This window comes from Nelumbo nucifera, chromosome 3, assembly GCF_055504915.1.
Source record: "Nelumbo nucifera cultivar China Antique chromosome 3, China Antique-T2T, whole genome shotgun sequence".
NCBI classification, from domain to species: domain Eukaryota; kingdom Viridiplantae; phylum Streptophyta; class Magnoliopsida; order Proteales; family Nelumbonaceae; genus Nelumbo; species Nelumbo nucifera.
This window is the reverse complement of record NC_142651.1, coordinates 50,128,761-50,148,522: the sequence shown is the minus strand read 5'-3', so window position 1 is coordinate 50,148,522 and position 19,762 is coordinate 50,128,761. Positions and strand designations below refer to the sequence as shown.

General features: G+C 39.8%; 1 protein-coding gene across 3 annotated transcripts in view; it reads right to left on the bottom strand.

Moving 5' to 3' along the window:
- Positions 1 to 19,762, bottom strand: part of LOC104589623 (myosin-9-like) — a 165,229-nt gene that overhangs the window by 103,475 nt on the left and 41,992 nt on the right. For all 3 annotated transcript variants that reach the window (XM_019196369.2, XM_019196370.2, XM_019196371.2), the window contains one exon: positions 787 to 1,008. In XM_019196369.2, coding sequence (XP_019051914.1) covers positions 787 to 1,008 — 222 coding nt within the window. The remainder of the gene's footprint in view (positions 1 to 786; positions 1,009 to 19,762) is intronic.

The window sequence follows — 19,762 nt, the reverse complement described above, 5'->3', positions numbered from 1 at the left end:
TCAAGAAGCCATTACAGCCATCAACAGTCAAAAATTTCTGATCAAGGAAGACCATTCAACATTGGACTGGAATTGAGCAGGTCCTATATCACAGTATTAATGCAATTATGGAGGAATCCAATACCTCCAGACTCGAGGTCTTCTTTGGAAGAGTACTGGACTGTGTTGACTTATATTCATTTATATATTTAGACAGTGCTTTTTCTACAAAAGTGGATATTGTAGCACCTCATTAGGGACTAACTTCATAAGTCCCAAATGAAATTCTGAATGGTATATGTATAATAATGCTCCTAATTCAACAGAAGTTTCGATTAAGCTATCTTATTTTACAAGATCATTCTGTGTCTCATCTAGTCATCTGTGGTACATCCAAGCAGATTCAACCTTACTCATAGTTACATTTAGCAATACACATGCCTCTTGTTATGGATGACAATAGTTTATTGAACTTAAGAGTCTAAAATTGCTTACAAATAGGATGCAGTATTCTGAAAGATAATTGTATTAAGTACTTATCTTTATGCTTATAAACAGTTTGCTCTATTAATATTATGGATCCCTTCATTATCAATAGTTATTGCTCTGTAAGTTTAAACTACATTGAAAAAGATGTTCCTATATTTGACAATGTATTACCAAAATATTCCTAAGCAATTGATTTCCTGAAGATAAGAGTACAGACACGCCTTTTTTTGAGAGTGCAGGTACCCTTTCTTATGTTTCTGTTCTGATTGATGGAAGACCATGGATGCAGTATCATTAACAAAATTAAATGTAAATTACCTTCAGGGTTTCCATTTCTGCGGTTAAAGATTCTATGGTTTTGGTATCTTGGACAAGAACTGAGGTCTCCTTGATAGCAAGAGGTGCATCTTCAATTGCTGTATATGAAGACTCTCCTTCCTTGCCAAGTAGTCCATTTGTTTCATTCATTTTGTTCTGCATATCTTGCAAAGAATTCTGCAGCTTCATTATCTCTTCTGCTTTTGCTTCCTCCAACTCAGTCTGCATAAGTGTTTTAAAAGCTTAGAAAGAGGTCACAGTGTCATACATGTCAAGTGCACAGTTCCAGTCCAACCTGTTCTAAGTAATGAAGAATTGTAGGACAAATCAATCAAATAGTTCTGTATTAGTATAAATTAATTAACATTCCTCAACTCGGTGCAGTTGTACGGATTTCTTTTAAATTTTGATAGAAAAGGTATTTGTCACATCTTAGATAAACATCAGAATTACTAAGTCAATCTAGGGTTTATAGAGAGAATAAGAGGAAGAAGAAGAGAGAAGAGAAGAGAAACTGTTGAATGAGAAGTGTGTGTTAGTGTTCACACCCTCAAAACAGATAATTATATTTTGAGGAAAAAATACAAGAAAGCCCCCACTTGGGAGCCCAAATACAAAAAGATAATGAAAAGACCAAAAACACCCTGTCCAAGCATTCTCAACACTCCCCCTCAAGCTGAGCATATATGTCAATCATGTCTAGATTGACAAGGTTCTTGACAAACTTTGGATGGTAAACACCCTTAGTGAGGCAATCAGCTAATTGGTCTTCCGACCATACAAAAGGAAAGCAAATCTCTCCGCTAGCAATCCACATGATAAAGTGTTTGTCTACCGAAATATGTTTTATATGATCATGTTGAACAAGATTGTAAACAATGTTTATGGCAACTTGATTGTCACAGGATAGTCTCATTGGAGTATCAGCTTGTATGCCCATCTCAATCAAGAAGGTCTTCCACTAGACTAGATCAAACACCCCATAAGCCATTACCCTATATTCAGCCTCAACTCTAGAATGAAGAACAATTAATTGTTTCTTACTTCTCCATGAAACCACATTGCCTCCAATTAAGGCAAAGTAATCATATGTGGATCTTCTATCATCAATGGACCCAGCCCAATCGGCATCTAAGTAAGCCTCAATCTTTAGTTGACCATGTTTGGAGTACAACATTCCTTTACTAGGACACCCTTTTAGACATAGTTGTCAAGGGGATGCCTAGGCAGGCGCCTAGGCGACAAGGCGCCCTTTGAGGCTTGCCTCGCCTAATCGCCAAGCAGTTTTTTACTACTACCATTACTTTTTCTTTTCTTCTTTACCTAAAACTAAAATAAGAGTTCATCCCCTATATTTTTTTAATTTTATTTTCCTTCTTTTTCTTCTCATGAATATGTTGATTTTCTATACTTTAATATGAACTTTATACTTTTCTTATGAAAATTATAAATAATTATCAAGGAAATATGGTTATGGTACCTAGGATCTATGTTTTCAACAGCACCTAGGTGACTAGGCGACAAGGCGCCCCCTTGTCGCCTAGCCTCGCCTTGGCGCCTTGAAAACTATGCTTTTAGATAAGCTAAAATTCTATTAACTGCTTGCATGTGAAATATTTTGGGTTCATTCATATATTGGCTAACCACTCCAACAACATAAGATAAGTTATGTCTAGTCAAACAAAGATACAAGAAACAACCCATCAATCCCTGAATTATCCCTTTGTCTGGAAGAAGCTTCCTTCAGTAGCACTCAATTTGTGGTTAGGATCAATTGGAGTTTCCACAAGCTTGGACCCCAATTTCCCAACTTCATGGAGTAAATCAAGAACATACTTTCTTTTTGAAAGAAATATTCCCTTCATGGATCTTGCAACTTCAATGCCAAAAAAGTATTTGAGATCACCAAGATCCTTAATCTCAAATTCTGAAGTAAGGAAGAATTTTAATTGAGAGATACCTGTAAAGTCATCACTCTTCACAATAATGTCAACAACATATACTATCAACATTGTTATTCTACCATCAATTCTTCTTATAAACAATGTATGGTCTACCTGAGATTAAGAGAATCCAATCTTTAAGATAACATTTCTAAATTTGTCAAACCAGGCTCTAGGGGACTACTTGAGCCCATACAAAGACTTCTTCAGCAAACTTTCCCTTCACTGTTAACAAGGCTTACAAGTGGTAAGTCTATATAAACTTCTTCCTATAGGTCCCCATTAAGAAAGGCATTCTTCACGTCTATTTGATATAAAGGCCAAGAGTAGTGGGCAGCAAGAGACATGATTGCTCGAGAAGATGGTCATCTAGCTTCATCTAATTTGGAGATCAGAGTAGAAGACAAAGCTTAATTGTCCATTAGGTAAGTTTATCTATTTTGTACTTTTGTGGTTGAGATCCCTATTGTTCTGCCTCAAGTGGGGCGGTTGGCTTTGTCTAATTGGGAAGATGCTAGGTTTGAGGGAGACAGGGGAGAATAGGAGGTTGGTTTAGAGGAAGCAAAGGAGGGTGTAAGGGAGAAAGAAAGCACTCAAAAGGGGAGGATTTCGAAGGAGGTTAAACTAAGAGATTGGAAGAAAGCAATCATTTCGAGGACGCAAGTACAAAAGAAGATTGAAAAGAGGGTTTAAGATTTGAAGTCCCAATCAAAAGGCTTGGGTTGATTTAGGCTGAAGAAGAATTTTGAGATCAAGGAAAGGGACGATGTTGTTCCAGAGACAGTGAGGAAACAAAAAGAAGCAAGCAAGTTCCACCTTGCTCATGTGTCAAAAGTATTCTCTCATTTGAAAGATGGACTAGTGCTAGTCCTACTAACAAATTTAAGAAGGAACTCTATAAGAAAAGAGATTCAAGGGGTAATGTTTTGAAAATGAAGATTGATGAGTTCTAGGGAGCCAAACGTCAAGATCTAGAAGGGGTGAAGTTAAAAAGGATGTCAGTTTCTGAGGAAGGTTTGGAGCCAAGGTCAAAGATTAAGGATAAGGAGGAAGGGGGTGATCGAGATAGTGAGAAGAGCTTACTTGCATGTTCATCAATCGATGTAAATGAGAAGGAGGGGGAATGGAGATTAAATGTCTGGTTGACAAGGATTTCAAGGTCGGCAAGAACTTGGCACTGTTTTTTTCAGGCAGAGAAGAGTTCGTTAGAAGGGTTTTCAAAGCATTGAAAAAAACAAGCAGGAAGACAGCTTGAGGAAGATCATTGTTGGGGAAGGAGGAGAGGCATGGAATGAAGGAAAGAGATGAGTAAGATGATTTGTTTTAAGATGTTTAAGATGTTGTGTTCAAGGGCTTACTTTTGTACCCCCTTGGTTTTGTTTTTGTTGTTTATTGGACGAGTGTTATCTTGACACCTAGGGATGCTTGTATTTGGCCTATTCTTTTATTTTTAATAAAATTTTCATTTTACCTTTCAAAAAAGAAGAGACATGATCACCCCAATAGTGTTCATTTTAGCAATTTGAGGAAATGTTTCTAGATAATCAATGCCATAGGTCTAAATGTATCCTTTGGCACAAGTCGAGCCTTGTACCTCTTAATTGAATCATCTGTCTTGTGCTTAATAGTGTACACCCACTTGCAGCCAACAAGAACCTTATCCTTAGGACGCCCAAGCCTAGTTCTTTATTAGGGCCTCCATCTATTGGTTCATAGTTTCCTTCAATGAGGGGACTACATTTGCCTCTATAACACTACAGGGGATGGAAACAGAAGAAATAGCAGAAATATAGGCACAATAGGAAGGTGAGAGCATCATAAGACACATAGTTAGTAATGGGATACTTGCTACATGTCCTCTTTCCCTTTCGGATGGCAATAGGAAGGTCAAGGTCAAGACCAGTAACAAAATTATTACGAGGTTCAAGATTACCTGAGTCCAAGAGATCAGATTGTGATGGGCATTCAACTTCAAGAGCAACCTTCTTATTACACCTAATAAAGAATTGCTACCAACAACGAGGACAATACACAAAAGGAGTAGGAAGAGAAGGAATGCCATCATTACAAAGATGAGGAGGAGGTATAGGGACAAGAACAATAAGACAAAAAGGAGTTTGATCGCCACTTGCAATCTCCCCCAAAAAAGGATGGGATGGCTAGAAAATGGAGAACACCAAAAAGGTAACATCCTTAGAAACATATTTCTTTCCAGAGAGAAGATCAAAACAAATGTAGCCTTTTTGGATAGGATAGTAACCAAGCAATACACATTTGATTGACTTATGATCAAATTTATGTTGGAAAGTACTCATATCATGAACAAAACAAGCATAACCAAAGACCCTAAGGGGTAAATTAAAGAGAAGTTCATCAAGGAGGAAAAGTTGATCTCCAGGCCCAGATGGCTTTAATATCTCATTAATAAAATGTTGTTGGCATGTGCTAAAGGATGATGTGGTGAGGATGTTTAATGAATTTTGGTAGGAAAATATTGTTGAGAGAAGTGCTAGTGCAACTTTCATTTCTCTGATTCCAAAAATGGAAGGGGCATCTAGAATCAAAGACTTTAGACTAATCAGCTTAATCTCAAGCCCACACAAAATCATTTCTAAAGTTTTATCTAGAAGGATAAGACCGGTCTTGCATGAGATTGTGGGCCCAACCCGGATGGCTTTCGAGGAAGGCAGGCAAATTCTTGATGGGGTGAAGATTGCAATTGAATGTGTTGACTCAAGGTTGAGAAGTGGTCATCTAGGGTTAGCCTGCAAACTTGATATTAAAAAGGCTTATGATCAAGCGGATTGGGGTTTTCTAGAAGAAATTCTGGCAAGAATGGGTTTTGGGAGAGATAGAGTAGTTAGATGTTTGCATGTATTTCTTCGGTTTCTTTTTCAGTTCTTGTTAAAGGGATATCTATACCTTCCTTCTAAGCCCATAGGGGCTTGAGACAAGGAGATACATTGCCTCCATTGTTGTTTGTCTTGGTTACGGAAATCCTAAGTTACTTATTTAGTAAAGGAGCGGGTGTTGGGATGTTGGAAGGGTTCAAAGCAGGAAGACATGGAATTCCCATTACTCACCTTCAGTTTGCAGATGATACACTGGTATTTCTAGACGTGTCTACAGAGTATGTGATGAATTTAAAAGTGATTCTCAAGTTCTATGAACTGTTGGTCGGTCAAAGGATCAATTTGAAGAAGAGTGATGTTGGATTGGGTGATATCCCAGATGATTTATTGGAGGGTTGTGCTTCAGCTTTGGGTTGTTTGGTGGGGGAGTTCCCTTTCACTTACTTGGGTCTCCCTATACAGGCAAAAGCTTCAGTTTCATCTACTTGGCAACCGGTTCTTGTAGGATTGATCAAAAGTTAGCAAGATGGAAGGGGAGGTACCTTTCTCTTGGTAGAAGGATTACTCTTATTAAGAGTGTCCTTTCCAACCTCCCGATATATTGCCTTTCACTTTTAAAAGGTCCCATCTAGTGTGATAAATTCAATTGAAAAATGGGGCAATGTTTGCAATGAAAAAAAAAGGACGGGGTTTGGGAATAAGGAAATTGAAGGTCTTTGTTGAGTTGGGCCGATTTCAAGTTATTGGGCCCAGTCATTTATTTTTTATTTTTAAGTTGTTAAGTTAGGAAGTCATTGGGCTTTAGGCCCATTTGTTTATGTTTTTAAGTTGTGACTGTTCAGCTACTTAAAGTAGCCGCCCTACTAAGGGCATTCTTGTAATCTTTCATTATTTTATTTTAAGTATATAATTCAAAGAGGGGTTGGCAGCCAGAACTATTCAATCTGGCTTCATCCCTCTCTTTTCTTCTTCTATCTCTTTCTCTCTTGCTGAAACCTTTCAGTGTCTTCTACTTTTCTTCACAAAGTATACATCAGAATTAGTTATCAGCAACTTCTACTTGCTATCAGAGCAGACCGAAGGTTTCTTGAGTTGTTCTATCATGCAGCCCTAGATCGGCCAACTGCATGGTGATTTGAGAGGCTGATGAAGATCTCAGGTAAGCCCAGTTTTTGGATTTTTTGGTGGATCTATTTTGCCCTGTAGCTGGTCTAGGGTTTCCCATCAAATTCAGGAAGAACTAAAGAAAGGGGGAGAATCCTGTTTTAGTAGGAATCTTCAATTTTGACCTAGGAAGTGGCACCCTAATTTTTTAGGGTCCCTTGGAGTTTTCTAAAGAAGGCAGTTCAAGTCCTACCTTTTTTGGAGGTCTCTAGAGAGAGCGGCTGCCTCTTCTCTCTCTTCTCCCATCTCGCAAAAAGGGAATCTTTTGTAGGAGGATCATCTGGGGTACCAGAAGGGTGTCTGTGGTACCTAAAGGGATTTATTTCATATTCTTTCACCTTAAAGTGACCTTCTAACCCTTTTTTGAGAATTATGGAGGGTAACGAAGTTGAAAAGAAACCCAGGAGTGAAATGGAACCAATTGGAGGAGGTGTCGAAGACCTTTTCGGGGCTAAGACCATCACTACAGTTCAGTTAGATGGTACAAACTATTTAGAATGGTCACAATCTACAAAGATGGCCATTGGTGCTCGTGGAAGTTGGGGTATATCACTGGAGAGGAAGTGAAACCCGAGACTAACACTCCCGGTGGGTACAGGAAAATTATATGGTAATGACTTGGCTGTGTAATTCGATGCTGCCCCATATAAGTAAATTTTTTTTGTGGGCAAATACATCAAAGGAAATATGGGATGGGGTTGTAGAAACCTACTCACAGAGTGAAAATGTTGCTAGGACCTATCAGTTGAGGAATCAAATTATTGCTACCAGGCAAGGAGATAGACCTATTGTTATTTATTTTTCGGCCCTTAAAACCCTGTGGCAGGAGATTGACTATCTAAAGACAGTTGTTTGAGAAACCACTAAGGATGCAGTTGCCTACCAAAAGCTCTTAGAGAAGTATAGAGTCTTTGAATTTCTTGTTGGTCTTAATCCCGAATATGATATTGCAAGGCAACATATACTTTCCAGGGACAGTGCTACCCTCTCTCAGGCATATATGCCTTTGTATCAGGGGAAGTGAGTAGGAGGAATGTGATGATGAAGAATTCTAGTTTTGAACAATCAGCCATGGCAAGTATTGTGAAACCTAAACAATGTGGAGACCAGGGTGGCAGTGAAATCAGGAAGGAAGATAAGAAGGATTTGATTTGTGATTACTGTAAGAAGCCTAAACACACAAGAGATACCTACTGGAAGCTTCATCCTCATCTTGTGCCGAATAGACTTAAAATTAAGAAGGGAAATGCTAACATGATAGTCACTGGTGACATACCTAGCCCACCTACTACAGCTACTATGGAGTCTATTGCAGCTGTTGCAGTGAGAGCCGAACTTGAGAGACATGGGTAGTTCCTAAATCAACGAGATACAGTCAGCCCTAATCTAGTAACAGGTGGACAGCTAGATACAGGTGGTTCTAGTAGAGCACATTCTACTTCCTTTGCTCATACAGGTAGTTCACATGCCATTACAAACTATGTTTCTACAACAGGTAAGGAGGGACCTCCTTGGATTATAGATTCTGGAGCCTCAAAGCACATGACTCATAGTTCCACTATTTTTTCTTCTTACCAACTCTGTTCTGGCAGAGACAGTCTCCACAGCCGATGTATCTCATATTCCCATTGCTAAGAAGGGGTCTGTAAGATTACTAATTCCACTTCCCTACCCTTTGTCCTTCATGTTCCCAGATTGAGTACTAACTTGCTATCTGTTAGTAGTTTGACTAAGAACTTGAATTGCTCTCAGTGATTTTTTCTCCTGGTCATTGTGTTTTGCAGGATCTGGATTCAAAGTGGATGATTAGGAGTGGTCATGAAGTGAATGGAATCTACCTCCTGGATGTGCTTCCTCATCATCATGGGTCATCATGTTAGCAAGGATATTGAGTTGGAGTCTGTGAGTCAGATGATGCTTTGGCATAATCGTTTGGGTCATTTGTCTTTTTCTTTTTTGCATTTCTTATTTCCAAAGCTATTTGAGTTTGTTAATTTGTCCAATTTAGAGTATGAAGGTTGTCAACTTGGAAAACATTGTAGACATTCCTTTAAAGCTAGTAATAAAAGGAGTTCATCTGCTTTTGATGTTATTCATTCTAATGTATGGGGACCATATCATGTTCCTTCTATGGGTGACGATCGATACTTCCTTTTATTTGTGGACGATTTTTCTCGATATTCTTGGATTTACTTAATGAGATCTCGTGATGAGGTACCATCTTTGGTTCATCAATTTCATCAAATGGTGCTAACACAGTTTGGGGTACAAGTAAAAGTGTTTAGATTAGACAATGCCAGGGAATATTTTGAAAGGAACCTTGCTTTGTATCTGTTAGAGTATGGAGTTATCCATCAGAGCAGTTGTTCTTATAGTCCACAGCAGAATGGTGTTGTAGAGAGAAAGCACAGACACATTGTTGAGATTACAAGAAGCATGATGATCAGACCTACTGTTCCAGTTCGGTTTTGGGGTGACGTAGTTCTCACGCAGTCTTCTTGAGGGGGAGATGTTCCACATTACTCTCAGGGTGTTTGGGTGTGCTTGCTTTGCACATGTTCTTGGTCCTCACCGCTCGAAACTCGATCCAAAGGCAAAGAAATGTGTTTTTCTTGGGCATGCAAAAAATCAGAAAGGGTACTGCTACTATGATCCAGTCTCTGTAAGTCGGTATGTTACTATGGATGTTGAAGAAAACTGAAGAGAGGAGAGCTTGAGAGTTCAACAATGAGGGTCTGAGAATGAGAGTTTCGAACCTACTCTCTCTCAGCACCCTAACATTCTTTTATTAAGATATATTTAAATAATTACAAGGAGGCCCTTAGGTGGGCAAGAATTTACAAAGAACTTAATATAGACAAGATGGGCCCAGAATAAGGCCCATTACAGAAAAGAAACATAAATAACAAGAAAGAATAAACAACCTATGGGCCGAATACTCTACACTCCCCCTCAAGCTGAGCATAGATGTCAATCATGCCAAGCTTGCCGATATCATGCTGAAGTTTTGCCTTGGGAATGCCTTTGGTGAGAAAATCTGCCAACTGTCCTTCAGATGTGATGAAAGGAAGACACACTTCACCCGAAGAGATCCTTTCCCTAATGAAGTGTCGATCAACTTTAATATGCTTGGTTCTATCATGTTGCACTGGGTTGTGAGCAATGTTGATGGCAGCCTGATTATCACAATACAACAGCATTGGCTTGTCATATTCAACTCCAAGTTCTTCCATCAATGATTTTAGCCATAATAATTTAGAAACTCCATGTGCCATGGCCCTGTATTCTGCTTCAGCAGAGGACTGAGCAATAACCGATTGTTTCTTGCTTCTCCAAGAAACAACATTACCAGCCACCAAGCTGCAATACCTAGAAGTAGATCTTCTGTCATCAATGTTTCCGGCCCAGTCATTATCGGTGTAGGCTTCAAGTTTCATATGACCATGCTTGGCAAACAGAATACCTTTTCCTGGGGAGCCCTTCAAATAACATAGGATTCTCTCTGCTGCAGCCAGATGAGTGTTTCGGGGAGCATGCATGAATTGGCTAATGCAACTAACTGCATATGCAATATCTGGCCGAGTCATGCAGAGATACAAAAGTTTCCCAAGAAGTCTCTGAAATATTCCTTTGTCTTCTAACAATGTCCCTTCTGAGGCTGAGAGTTTATGACTTATATCAACAGGAGTAGCAACTGGTCTAGCACCCATCTTTCCAGTCTCGGAGAGCAAGTCAAGAACATACTTCCTTTGGGAGATAAGAATCCCATCCTTGGATCGAGCCACTTCTATACCAAGAAAGTATCTCAACTCCCCCAAATCTTTAATCTCAAACTCTGTATGGAGAAAAGATTTTAGATCATGAATTCCTGAAACATCATTACCAGTCACTACAATAACATCTACATACACAATGAGGTATACTGCCAGAGGTCCACTCCTCTTCACAAAAAGAGTATGATCGGACTGTGTCTGCACATAACCAAAGTTAACAAGTGTTGTTCTAAATCTCTCAAACCATGCTCTAGGGGACTGCTTTAGTCCATAAAGAGATTTCTTTAGCCTACATACCTTCCCTTCCATATCAGTTCCATACATCCCTAGAGGAAGAGACATATAAACCTCCTCATGTAATTCACCATTTAGAAATGCAATCTTCACATCCAATTGATAAAGGGGTCAGTCAAAGTGAGCATCTAAAGATCGAAGAACCCTCACAGATGTCATCTTGGCAACAGGTGCAAAGTCTCTAAATAATCAATCCCATATGTCTGTGTATAGCCTTTTGCAACCAGCCTGGCCTTGTACCTTTCAATAGTGCCATCAGCTTGGTATTTGATAGTAAAGACCCACTTGCAACCGACTGGATCCTTCCCTTCAGGCAAATCCACCACTTCCCATGTGTCATTCTTGAATAGGGCATCGATTTCAGATCTCATAGCATCCCTCCACTCTGGAATCTTAAGAGCTTCTGACACAGACCTGGGAATAGGATGAGAAGCAACAGAAGAGAGATAAGCAAAGTATGGAGGTGAAAGCAAACTGTAAGAAAGGTGCTTGGAAATTCAGTGTGCAGTGCACTTCCATTTTCCTTTCCTAACAGCAATGGGAATATCAAGGTCAGGGAAGGATGAATCCAAAAACGTTGAAACAGTACCTATTGTCTCTTCTGTGACTGGAAGTGTATGAGTCCCATGTGTTGTAGGAGAAACAACCTGCACATTTCTGGATCTTTGCCTTTGATACACCTTGGGATTGAGGATAGGACAAGGAGGTAGAGTAATGGGACAAGGAGAAAGGAACGACTGATCCACCCTTGATGCATTTGAAGGAGAAGCAGACACATCAAGAGACTCAACAGGGACAGGAAGAGGAAGAGCAAACACCTGTGACAAATCCTCCCCCTGTGGACAATGTCCTTCTGGAGAGGAACCATAAAAAGGGGAAAGCTCATCAAAGGTGACATCCATTGAGACATACCGATTGCCAGACTTTGGATCAAAACAACAATAACTCTTCTGTGTGGGGGAATAACCAAGGAAGATACACTTTTGAGCTTTGGGTTCAAATTTATGCCTTTGGACACTTGGAACATGTACATAACAGGTGCAGCCAAAGACACGAATAGGAACAGGAAAAAGGTCCTTGTCTGGATGAAGAAGATTGAAGGGAGACTTAAACCCTAAAACCCTGAATGGCATACGGTTTATAAGATAGGAAGCAATAAGAATAGCATCACCCCAAAACCTGGTAGGAACATGTGAGGCAAATAAGATACTTCTTGCAACTTCAACAATATGCCTATTTTTCCTCTCAGCAACCCCATTCTGTTTTGGGGTCCTAGCACATGAGCTTTGATGAATAACCCCCATGTCAGAGAGATAGCAGGATAGGTTTTTCTCAAAGTATTCTTTTGCATTGTCAGATCTGAAGATTTTAATCCTGGTATCAAATTGGGTTAAAACAAATTCATGGAATTGTCTTACAAGTCTTGGAACTTCATCACGGGATTTCATCAGGAATATCCAAGTGAACCAAGAAAAATCATCAATAAACAGGATAAAATATTTATAGCCACCCATGGAAGGTAAGTGGTAAGGCCCCCATACATCAGAGTGCACAATATTAAAAGGAAAAGAAGATCTTTTATTGCTCAAAGGATAATTGTTTCTACAATGCTTTGATAATTCACAAGACTCACAATGAAGACTAGACAAACTAATTCCCTTAAACAGTTCAGGGAAAAGATGACTCAAGGCAGAAAAAGACAGATGACCAAAACGACGATGACACAACATAATCCGACTAACAGACTCTGAAGAAACAGATCCAAGAGCAGCATTCCCAAGATGATCAGTGCATTGTTCCGGGGTATCAAGCAAGTATATTCCGTTCGCCTCATGGCCACTCCCAATCACCTTCTGAGACTCCAGATCCTGAAAAACACAGTAGGAAGGAAAGAATGTTACACAACAGTTTAGTGATTTGGTTAAACCGCTTACAGACAACAAATTTGTATTTAGTTTAGGTACATGAAGGGCAGAAGGTAGGAACAAGGAATCCGTAGCCTTGATGGTTCCCTTACCAGAGATAAGGGCAAGTGAACCATCAGCTAAAGTGATTTTATCACCTCCAGGGAGCAAGTCATATGAAACAAATAGGGTAGAAAGATTAGTCATACGGTCAGAAGCACCTGAGTCAATAATCCAAGGGATCTTGAGATTACCTGAAGTGGTAGCATGATTGGCAGAAGCCCTTATACCTGAATGAGCAAATGCTAAAGCAGCAGAAGAATTTCCTGAAGGGTTGGAAGAAGAGGTCACATCACTCAGCTGACTGATCATCTTCCCAAACTTTTCATATTCTGCTCTCATGGCTGCCAACTGTGCAGAAGCAGACATTTCTTCACTATCTGGCCCGACAGCTACATTTGCACTTCCTGATCTTTTACTATCATACTTTTTCTGAAACCGATTGGGAACAAGATTAGGATGTAATTTCCAGCACTTATCTTTGGTGTGCTTTGACTTCTTGTAGTACTCACATATAACTTCTTTCTTTCCTATGCCACTAGAAGTTCTAGCATTCCCTTTGGGTTTAATCCCCGTATTGGCAAAGTGATCATTCATATCAGCCCCTTGAACCTGAACAGCCCTTCTACTCTCTTCACTACTCACCAATGCATAAGCTTGTGACAAAGAGACACACTCCTTGGAAAGAATATTCTGTTTTGTGATATCATATTCTGGGTTTAGTCCATTTAAGAACTCAAATACCCTGTTCCTTTCAACCAATTTTCTGTATGTCTCTGCATCATTGGTGGTGTCCCAAGGTACAACTTCTATTAGGTCAATCTCTTGCCATAAGGACTTCAGGGTTGAGAAATATACAGCAAGAGGTTTCTCCCCTTGTCTTAAATTCTTTACATCATTTCTCAATTTATATGCCCGGGCCACATTGAGTTTTTGTGAATAGGTTTCCGCAACACTGTCCCAAATTTCTTTTGCTGAATTCATCCATAGGTAGTGTTGGCTGATATGCGGTTGCATTGAGTTCACAAGCCACCCAATGACAGTGTAATTTTCTTGCATCCATTTCTCGTAGGATGGATCATCTTCTGGGGGAGCCTTCTTACTCCCGGAAATGAACCCCCACTTTCCTCTACTACAAACATGAATCTTTACTGATTGTGACCATGCCAGATAATTAGTTCCATCTAGTTTAACTGTGGTCACAGTCAATAAGGAATCATTTTGAGTTCCCTGAACCACTCCATATTCGGCACCACTTTTTTTTTTAAAACTCTGAGGAGTACATCATGTAAACACTCTAAACAGAGTTCAGCCGACCACAAGAAGACAATATACTGAGTTCAGCCTTCAAGAAGTAATCAGAAACTCCTAGGCACTGTGCAATCAGCCGAAGTACCTTTTCAAAGTTTTGCACTCAGCCAAGAAGAGTAAATACCAATCGGTATTGCTGAACAAGCCTTTTCACAAACACAGTGTGGGCAATAGAGACAGCCCCACTGTCAAGGAAGAGAAAAGACCCCAAAAAACAGTTCGTACAGTCCCTTAAAACAGCCAAAATATGAGTTACAATACACAGCCTTGTTATAAGGATGTTTCGGTAGGTTTTAACAAATCCAAGAAGAAGAGAAAAACAGCCCAGAAATTTCTGGGTTAAACCAGATTTAATGCAGTCGACAGCTAGGGTTTTCGGACACTTCAACAGTCCAAACACAGTCGAAGATAATACAGAACAACCAGAAACTGAGCACAACTTACAGTTCGAGCTTCAACAGTCCAAACACAGTCAAGCTTCAAAAACAGAACAACCAGTCCAAACACAGTCGAGCTTCAATAGTCCAAACACAGTCGAACTTCAGAGCAGAAAACTGAACACAACTTACAGTTCGAGCTTCAACAGTCCAAACACAGTCGAGCTTCAAAAACAGAACCGAGCTGTTCCCCTTCTCCTTCCCCTTTTCCTTTTTTTTTTCTCTGATTCTTCCTGGCCACCGAACCCCTTCCCCAAGAGATTCTAGTCTTGGGCTCGTCCATTGACCTCCAAGAATCAGGCAGTATGTGACTAAGCTTCCAGCCCTATGATATTCAGGTTCAGATATGCTCTGATACCATGAAGAAAACTGAAGAGAGGAGAGCTTGAGAGTTCAGCAATGAGGGTCTAAGAATGAGAGTTTCGAACCTACTCTCTCTCAGCACCCTAACATTCTTTTATTAAGATATATTTGAATAATTACAAGGAGGCCCTTAGGTGGGCAAGAATTTACAAAGAACTTAATATAGACAGGATGGGCCCAGAATAAGGCCCATTACAGAAAAGAAACATAAATAACAAGAAAGAATAAACAACCTATGGGCCATTCGGCCCATCTTCTCTACAGATGTCACCTTTTTTGATTCAACATCCTTTTTCTCGAAGGATCCTTCTTAGGGGGAGTGTTTTGGGGAAGCAAGTGAACAGTCTATTCCTTTTCTAGTTCCAGTTCTTGTGTCCACTCCTGTGTCTGATCCTCCTATGTCACCTACCTTACACCTCCCTTGTGTCTTGCTTCTCAGTGTTATTCATGACAGCGACTTCACAGGGAGGTTGATTCCACTACAGAAGAACTCACATCGCTTCCTATCAGTTCCTTGGAGACTCCAGATTCAACTTACATGGATTCAGGTAGTCCTCTTGATACCTCTAATGTTTCAGTTCCTATTGATTCTACTAATCCCATTACAAATTACCTGGACCTTCCTATTGCACTCAGAAAAGGGAAGAGAAAGTGTACTGCTCATTGTATTTCACAGTACCTATCCTACAGTGGACTTTTTCCTTCCTACCGTGCTTTCCTTTCTTCTCTTGACTCTGTGTCTATACACAAGGGTGTTAGTGAGGCTCTCTCCAAATCTGAGCGGAAGACAGCTATGCAGGAAGAGATGGAAGCCTTAATTAAGAATCAGATATGGGAGATTGTGGATCTATTAGAGGGCAAAGAGATTGTTGGATGCAGATGGGTTTATACAGTTAAATACAAGGCAGATGAAAGTATAGAAAGGTATAAGGCCAGACTGGTTGCAAAAGGGTACACCCAAACCTATGGCATTGATTACTTAGAGACCTTTGCACCAGTTGCAAAGATGACTTCTGTTCGGATCCTTCTCTCTCTTGTTGCCACATACTCTTGGCCCCTGTTTCAACTTGATGTAAAAAATGCTTTTCTGAATGGAGATTTGCAAGAAGTGTATATGGATCTTTCTGCTAGTTTCTACCGTGATGCTAAAAAGGGGAAGGTATGTAAACTGAATAAATAACTCTATGGTTTAAAACAGTCTCCAGAGCATGGTTTAATAGGTTCAGGAAGGCCTTGATTGCTTTTGGCTACACTTAGACTCAATCTGACCATACTTTGTTTGTGAAGCGAAGGAGGTCCCTGGTGTCGGTCCTGATTGCTTATGTGGATGATATTGTTGTCACAGAAAATGACCTAAGTGAGATTAATAGTTTGGAGAAGAATCTACACAAAGAATTTGAAATTAAGGATCTTGGGGAGCTGAGGTACTTCTTGGGCATTGAGGTTTCAAGATCAAAACATGGAATTTTTATTTCTCAGAGGAAGTATGTTCTGGACCTTTTGCAAGAAACAGGGAAGCCTGGAACAAAGGCAGCCAGTACTCCTATTGATCAAAATCACAAAATTAATGCATCAGAAGGTGAGATGGTAAAGGACATTGGGAGATATAAGAGACTTGTGGGGCAACTGCTATATTTATGTATGACAAGACCAAATATCTCCTACGCAATGAGTGTGGTGAGTCAATACATGCATGCCCCACGAGTCCAGCATTGGGATGCTGTTGACAGGATTCTTGCTTATTTGAAGGGACACCCAAGTAAAGGCATACTATTTGCTGACTATGGACAGTTAAAGCTAGAGGCTTATACAGATGTTGATTGGGCAAGATGCCTTGATGATAGGAGGTCTACATCAGGAGTTTGCACTCTGGTTGGGGGCAATCTAGTCTCATGGAAAAGTAAGAAACAGATAGTTGTGGCAAGATCAAGTGCAGAAACTGAATGCAGAGCCATGGCACATGGAGTTTTAGAGCTTCTCTGGATCCGCTCCTTGTTAGGAGAGATTGGTGTTAAGGCAGAAGAACCTATGATGCTTTACTGTGATAATCAGGCAGCAATTAACATTACCCACAACCCAGTTCAGCATGACAAGACAAAGCACATTGAAGTGGATAGACATTTCACAAGAGAAAGGGTGACTTCAGGGGATGTTTGTCTTCCATACATTGCTTATGATTTGCTGTTTGCTGATGTTCTCACAAAAGTTGTTGCAAGGAACAAGCTGGAGCATGATCTATGCAAGTTGGGAATGTGTGACACTCACTCCCAACTTGAGGGGGAATGTTGAGTTGGGCCGATTTCAAGTTATTGGGCCTAGTCATTTATTTTTTATTTTTAAGTTGTTAAGTTAGGAAGTTATTGGGCTTTAGGCCCATTAGTTTATGTTTTTATGTTGTGACTATTCAGCTACTTAAAGTAGCCGCCCTAATAAGGGCATTCTTGTAATCTTTCATTATTTTATTTTAAGTATATAATTCAAAGAGGGGTTGGCGGCCAGAACTATTCATTTCTGGCTTCATCCCACTCTCTCTTCTTCTTCTCTCTCTTTCTCTCTTGCTGAAACCTTTCGGTGTCTTCTACTTTTCTTCACAAAGTACACATCAGAATTAGTTATCAGCAGTTTCTACTGTCTTCAATAAAGCCCTTTTAGGAAAGTGGTTATGGAACTTTGGTTTGGAGAGGGAAGCACTTCGCAAAGATGCTGCCAGATGGGTCCTCAGGTCTGACCCCACTCAATCAAATGGCTACTGAGTGAAGGTCTATTGCAAAGATGCTAGCCAGCTTTGCACTGCACAATAATGCAATTGATTTGAAGGTTTCTTCCTTCCAAAGGTGGAAGGGGAGACCAAGAACACGAACGTTTACCCCACCTTCTGTGGTAAAACTTCTCTCATTAGACAATGGGCTCCATTTTGCCACTGCGAAGCTGCCAGAACTTCCCACAATATTCAAAGCAGTTACATCTACCACATCTTCTACTAATTCCAGAAAAGCCTACTTCTTTATAAAGGGAGTTATTATTACTGCCCCCTTCAGTGGTAAACTTGTAAGTCCTTCATTATATTTTCTGCTATTTCCTTCAAATCTAATGGTTGTTCCATTGTCTGAATCACTAGCTTCTTTTCCCAGTCACCTCTCTCCCAATTTGCTACGATTCTGAATAAACCTCCTTTGCTTGTCATAACCCGTATTTTATCATTAGTTTCCTCTTCCTTCGACACATTAGTTTTCATGTTTTCTGCTTTTTTGTCTTCCTCTGCCTCCTTCTCCTGCCTCAAAAAATCCTTCAAAGTATTTGTCATTTCCTTCCAGCCATCCCCTCTTCTTTCTTCTGGGAAGCAGATCACCTGCTTCTTCCCTTTACCAAAGAGTTCATAAAGAGTGATACGCCTGCCTTTAACATTTTCATTTCTTTCTGCAGTATAGGTTCTTTTTCCCCTACCCTCAAATCTTTGAACACAGAGTTTCTGCCTGTCTGTAAAGCTCCTTCCAAGAACAACATAAACCATTCAATCACCTCCTTGCCTATCAGTAGAACCATCACCATATTAGTTTCCCTAATCTTCAATGCTAAGTTCCCTCTGCATTTATAAATCTCAAGAACAAAAGTTTTGCTTCTATCTTCAGCATTCTTCTCCAACGCCCAGCAGGAACAAATCTCTCCTCCATTCCTCCAAGTGAATGAATCCTTCCGCAGCAGCAGCAAAGTTCAAGATGGCTTCCTCCCTTCCATTAGAGTGGAGCATCTTGCACGAACAGAACTTTTTTATTATTCCCAATCAAAAAAATGAAAGAACATTTCCAACTCCCCAAGTACAGACAAAAGTGCAGCCTAAGTCTTGCTATAATATAAACACAGTTATATACATGCAAGTATCTAATCACTATATTCAACAGAGGAAAAAAAGAGGGATCCTCATCTACTGTGTGCATCTTGGCCATCTTTGAACCATATATTTACCTGACTGAGAACAGTAACATTTCCAAAGTCAACATATGCAAATAAAAGGTGTCTGTTACTGCTCACACCCTCAAAACTGATATTTATATTTTGAGGAAAATTTTCAAGAAAGCCCTCATTTAGGCACCCAAATACAGATAATGAAAAGGCCAGAAACACCCTACCCAAGCAATCTCAACAACTAAGGAAGATGGCATACCTGGATAGACTAGAGGAAGAAAACAATATAACAAGGGAAGAGAGAAAATGGATAGAGGAATTAAGGGAAGAGCTTAAAAAATGATTAACCATGAAGAAGTAGTAAGGAGACAAAAATCTAGGGAATTATTATATGGAGTTATTCAAATCGTCCCAAAGTAGAAAACGTTTCTAAGAAGGATAGGAATTCAACAATATGGGTGAAATGGTGAGGAATTGGTTGGAAAGGGAGTTTGATGAAGAGGAAGATTGGGGGAAAGTCAGGACTAGATGGGTCAAACATGTCCTTTAAAAAAAAATGTTGGGGAATTATTAGAAGTGGTGTAATGGCGATATTCAAGGAATTTTGGCAGTAAAAATTAGTGGAAAAGAGTGCAAATGCTACTTTCGTTTGTCTTATTCCCAAGGTTGAAGGTGCTGGTAAAGTAAGAGATTTCAGACTACTTAGGCTTACAAAATAATAGCAAAAGTTCTCTCAAGAACACAAGGTTTACTTGGTCTAACATAGTAACATGTAATCAGTAGCTTTCTTTGTTGCTGCTTGGATTGGTTCTTAATCTCCCCAGAATGGGATGAACACTTTCAGGAACCATCCAAGAGATAGGTCCTTGTAGTATGTCCAACCATTGATAGTGATTCTTAACACCGAAAAGATTCAGATCACCAAGACCCCTTTATATTTGAAAAATTCTGGGTTCATTTTGTGAGGTAGAA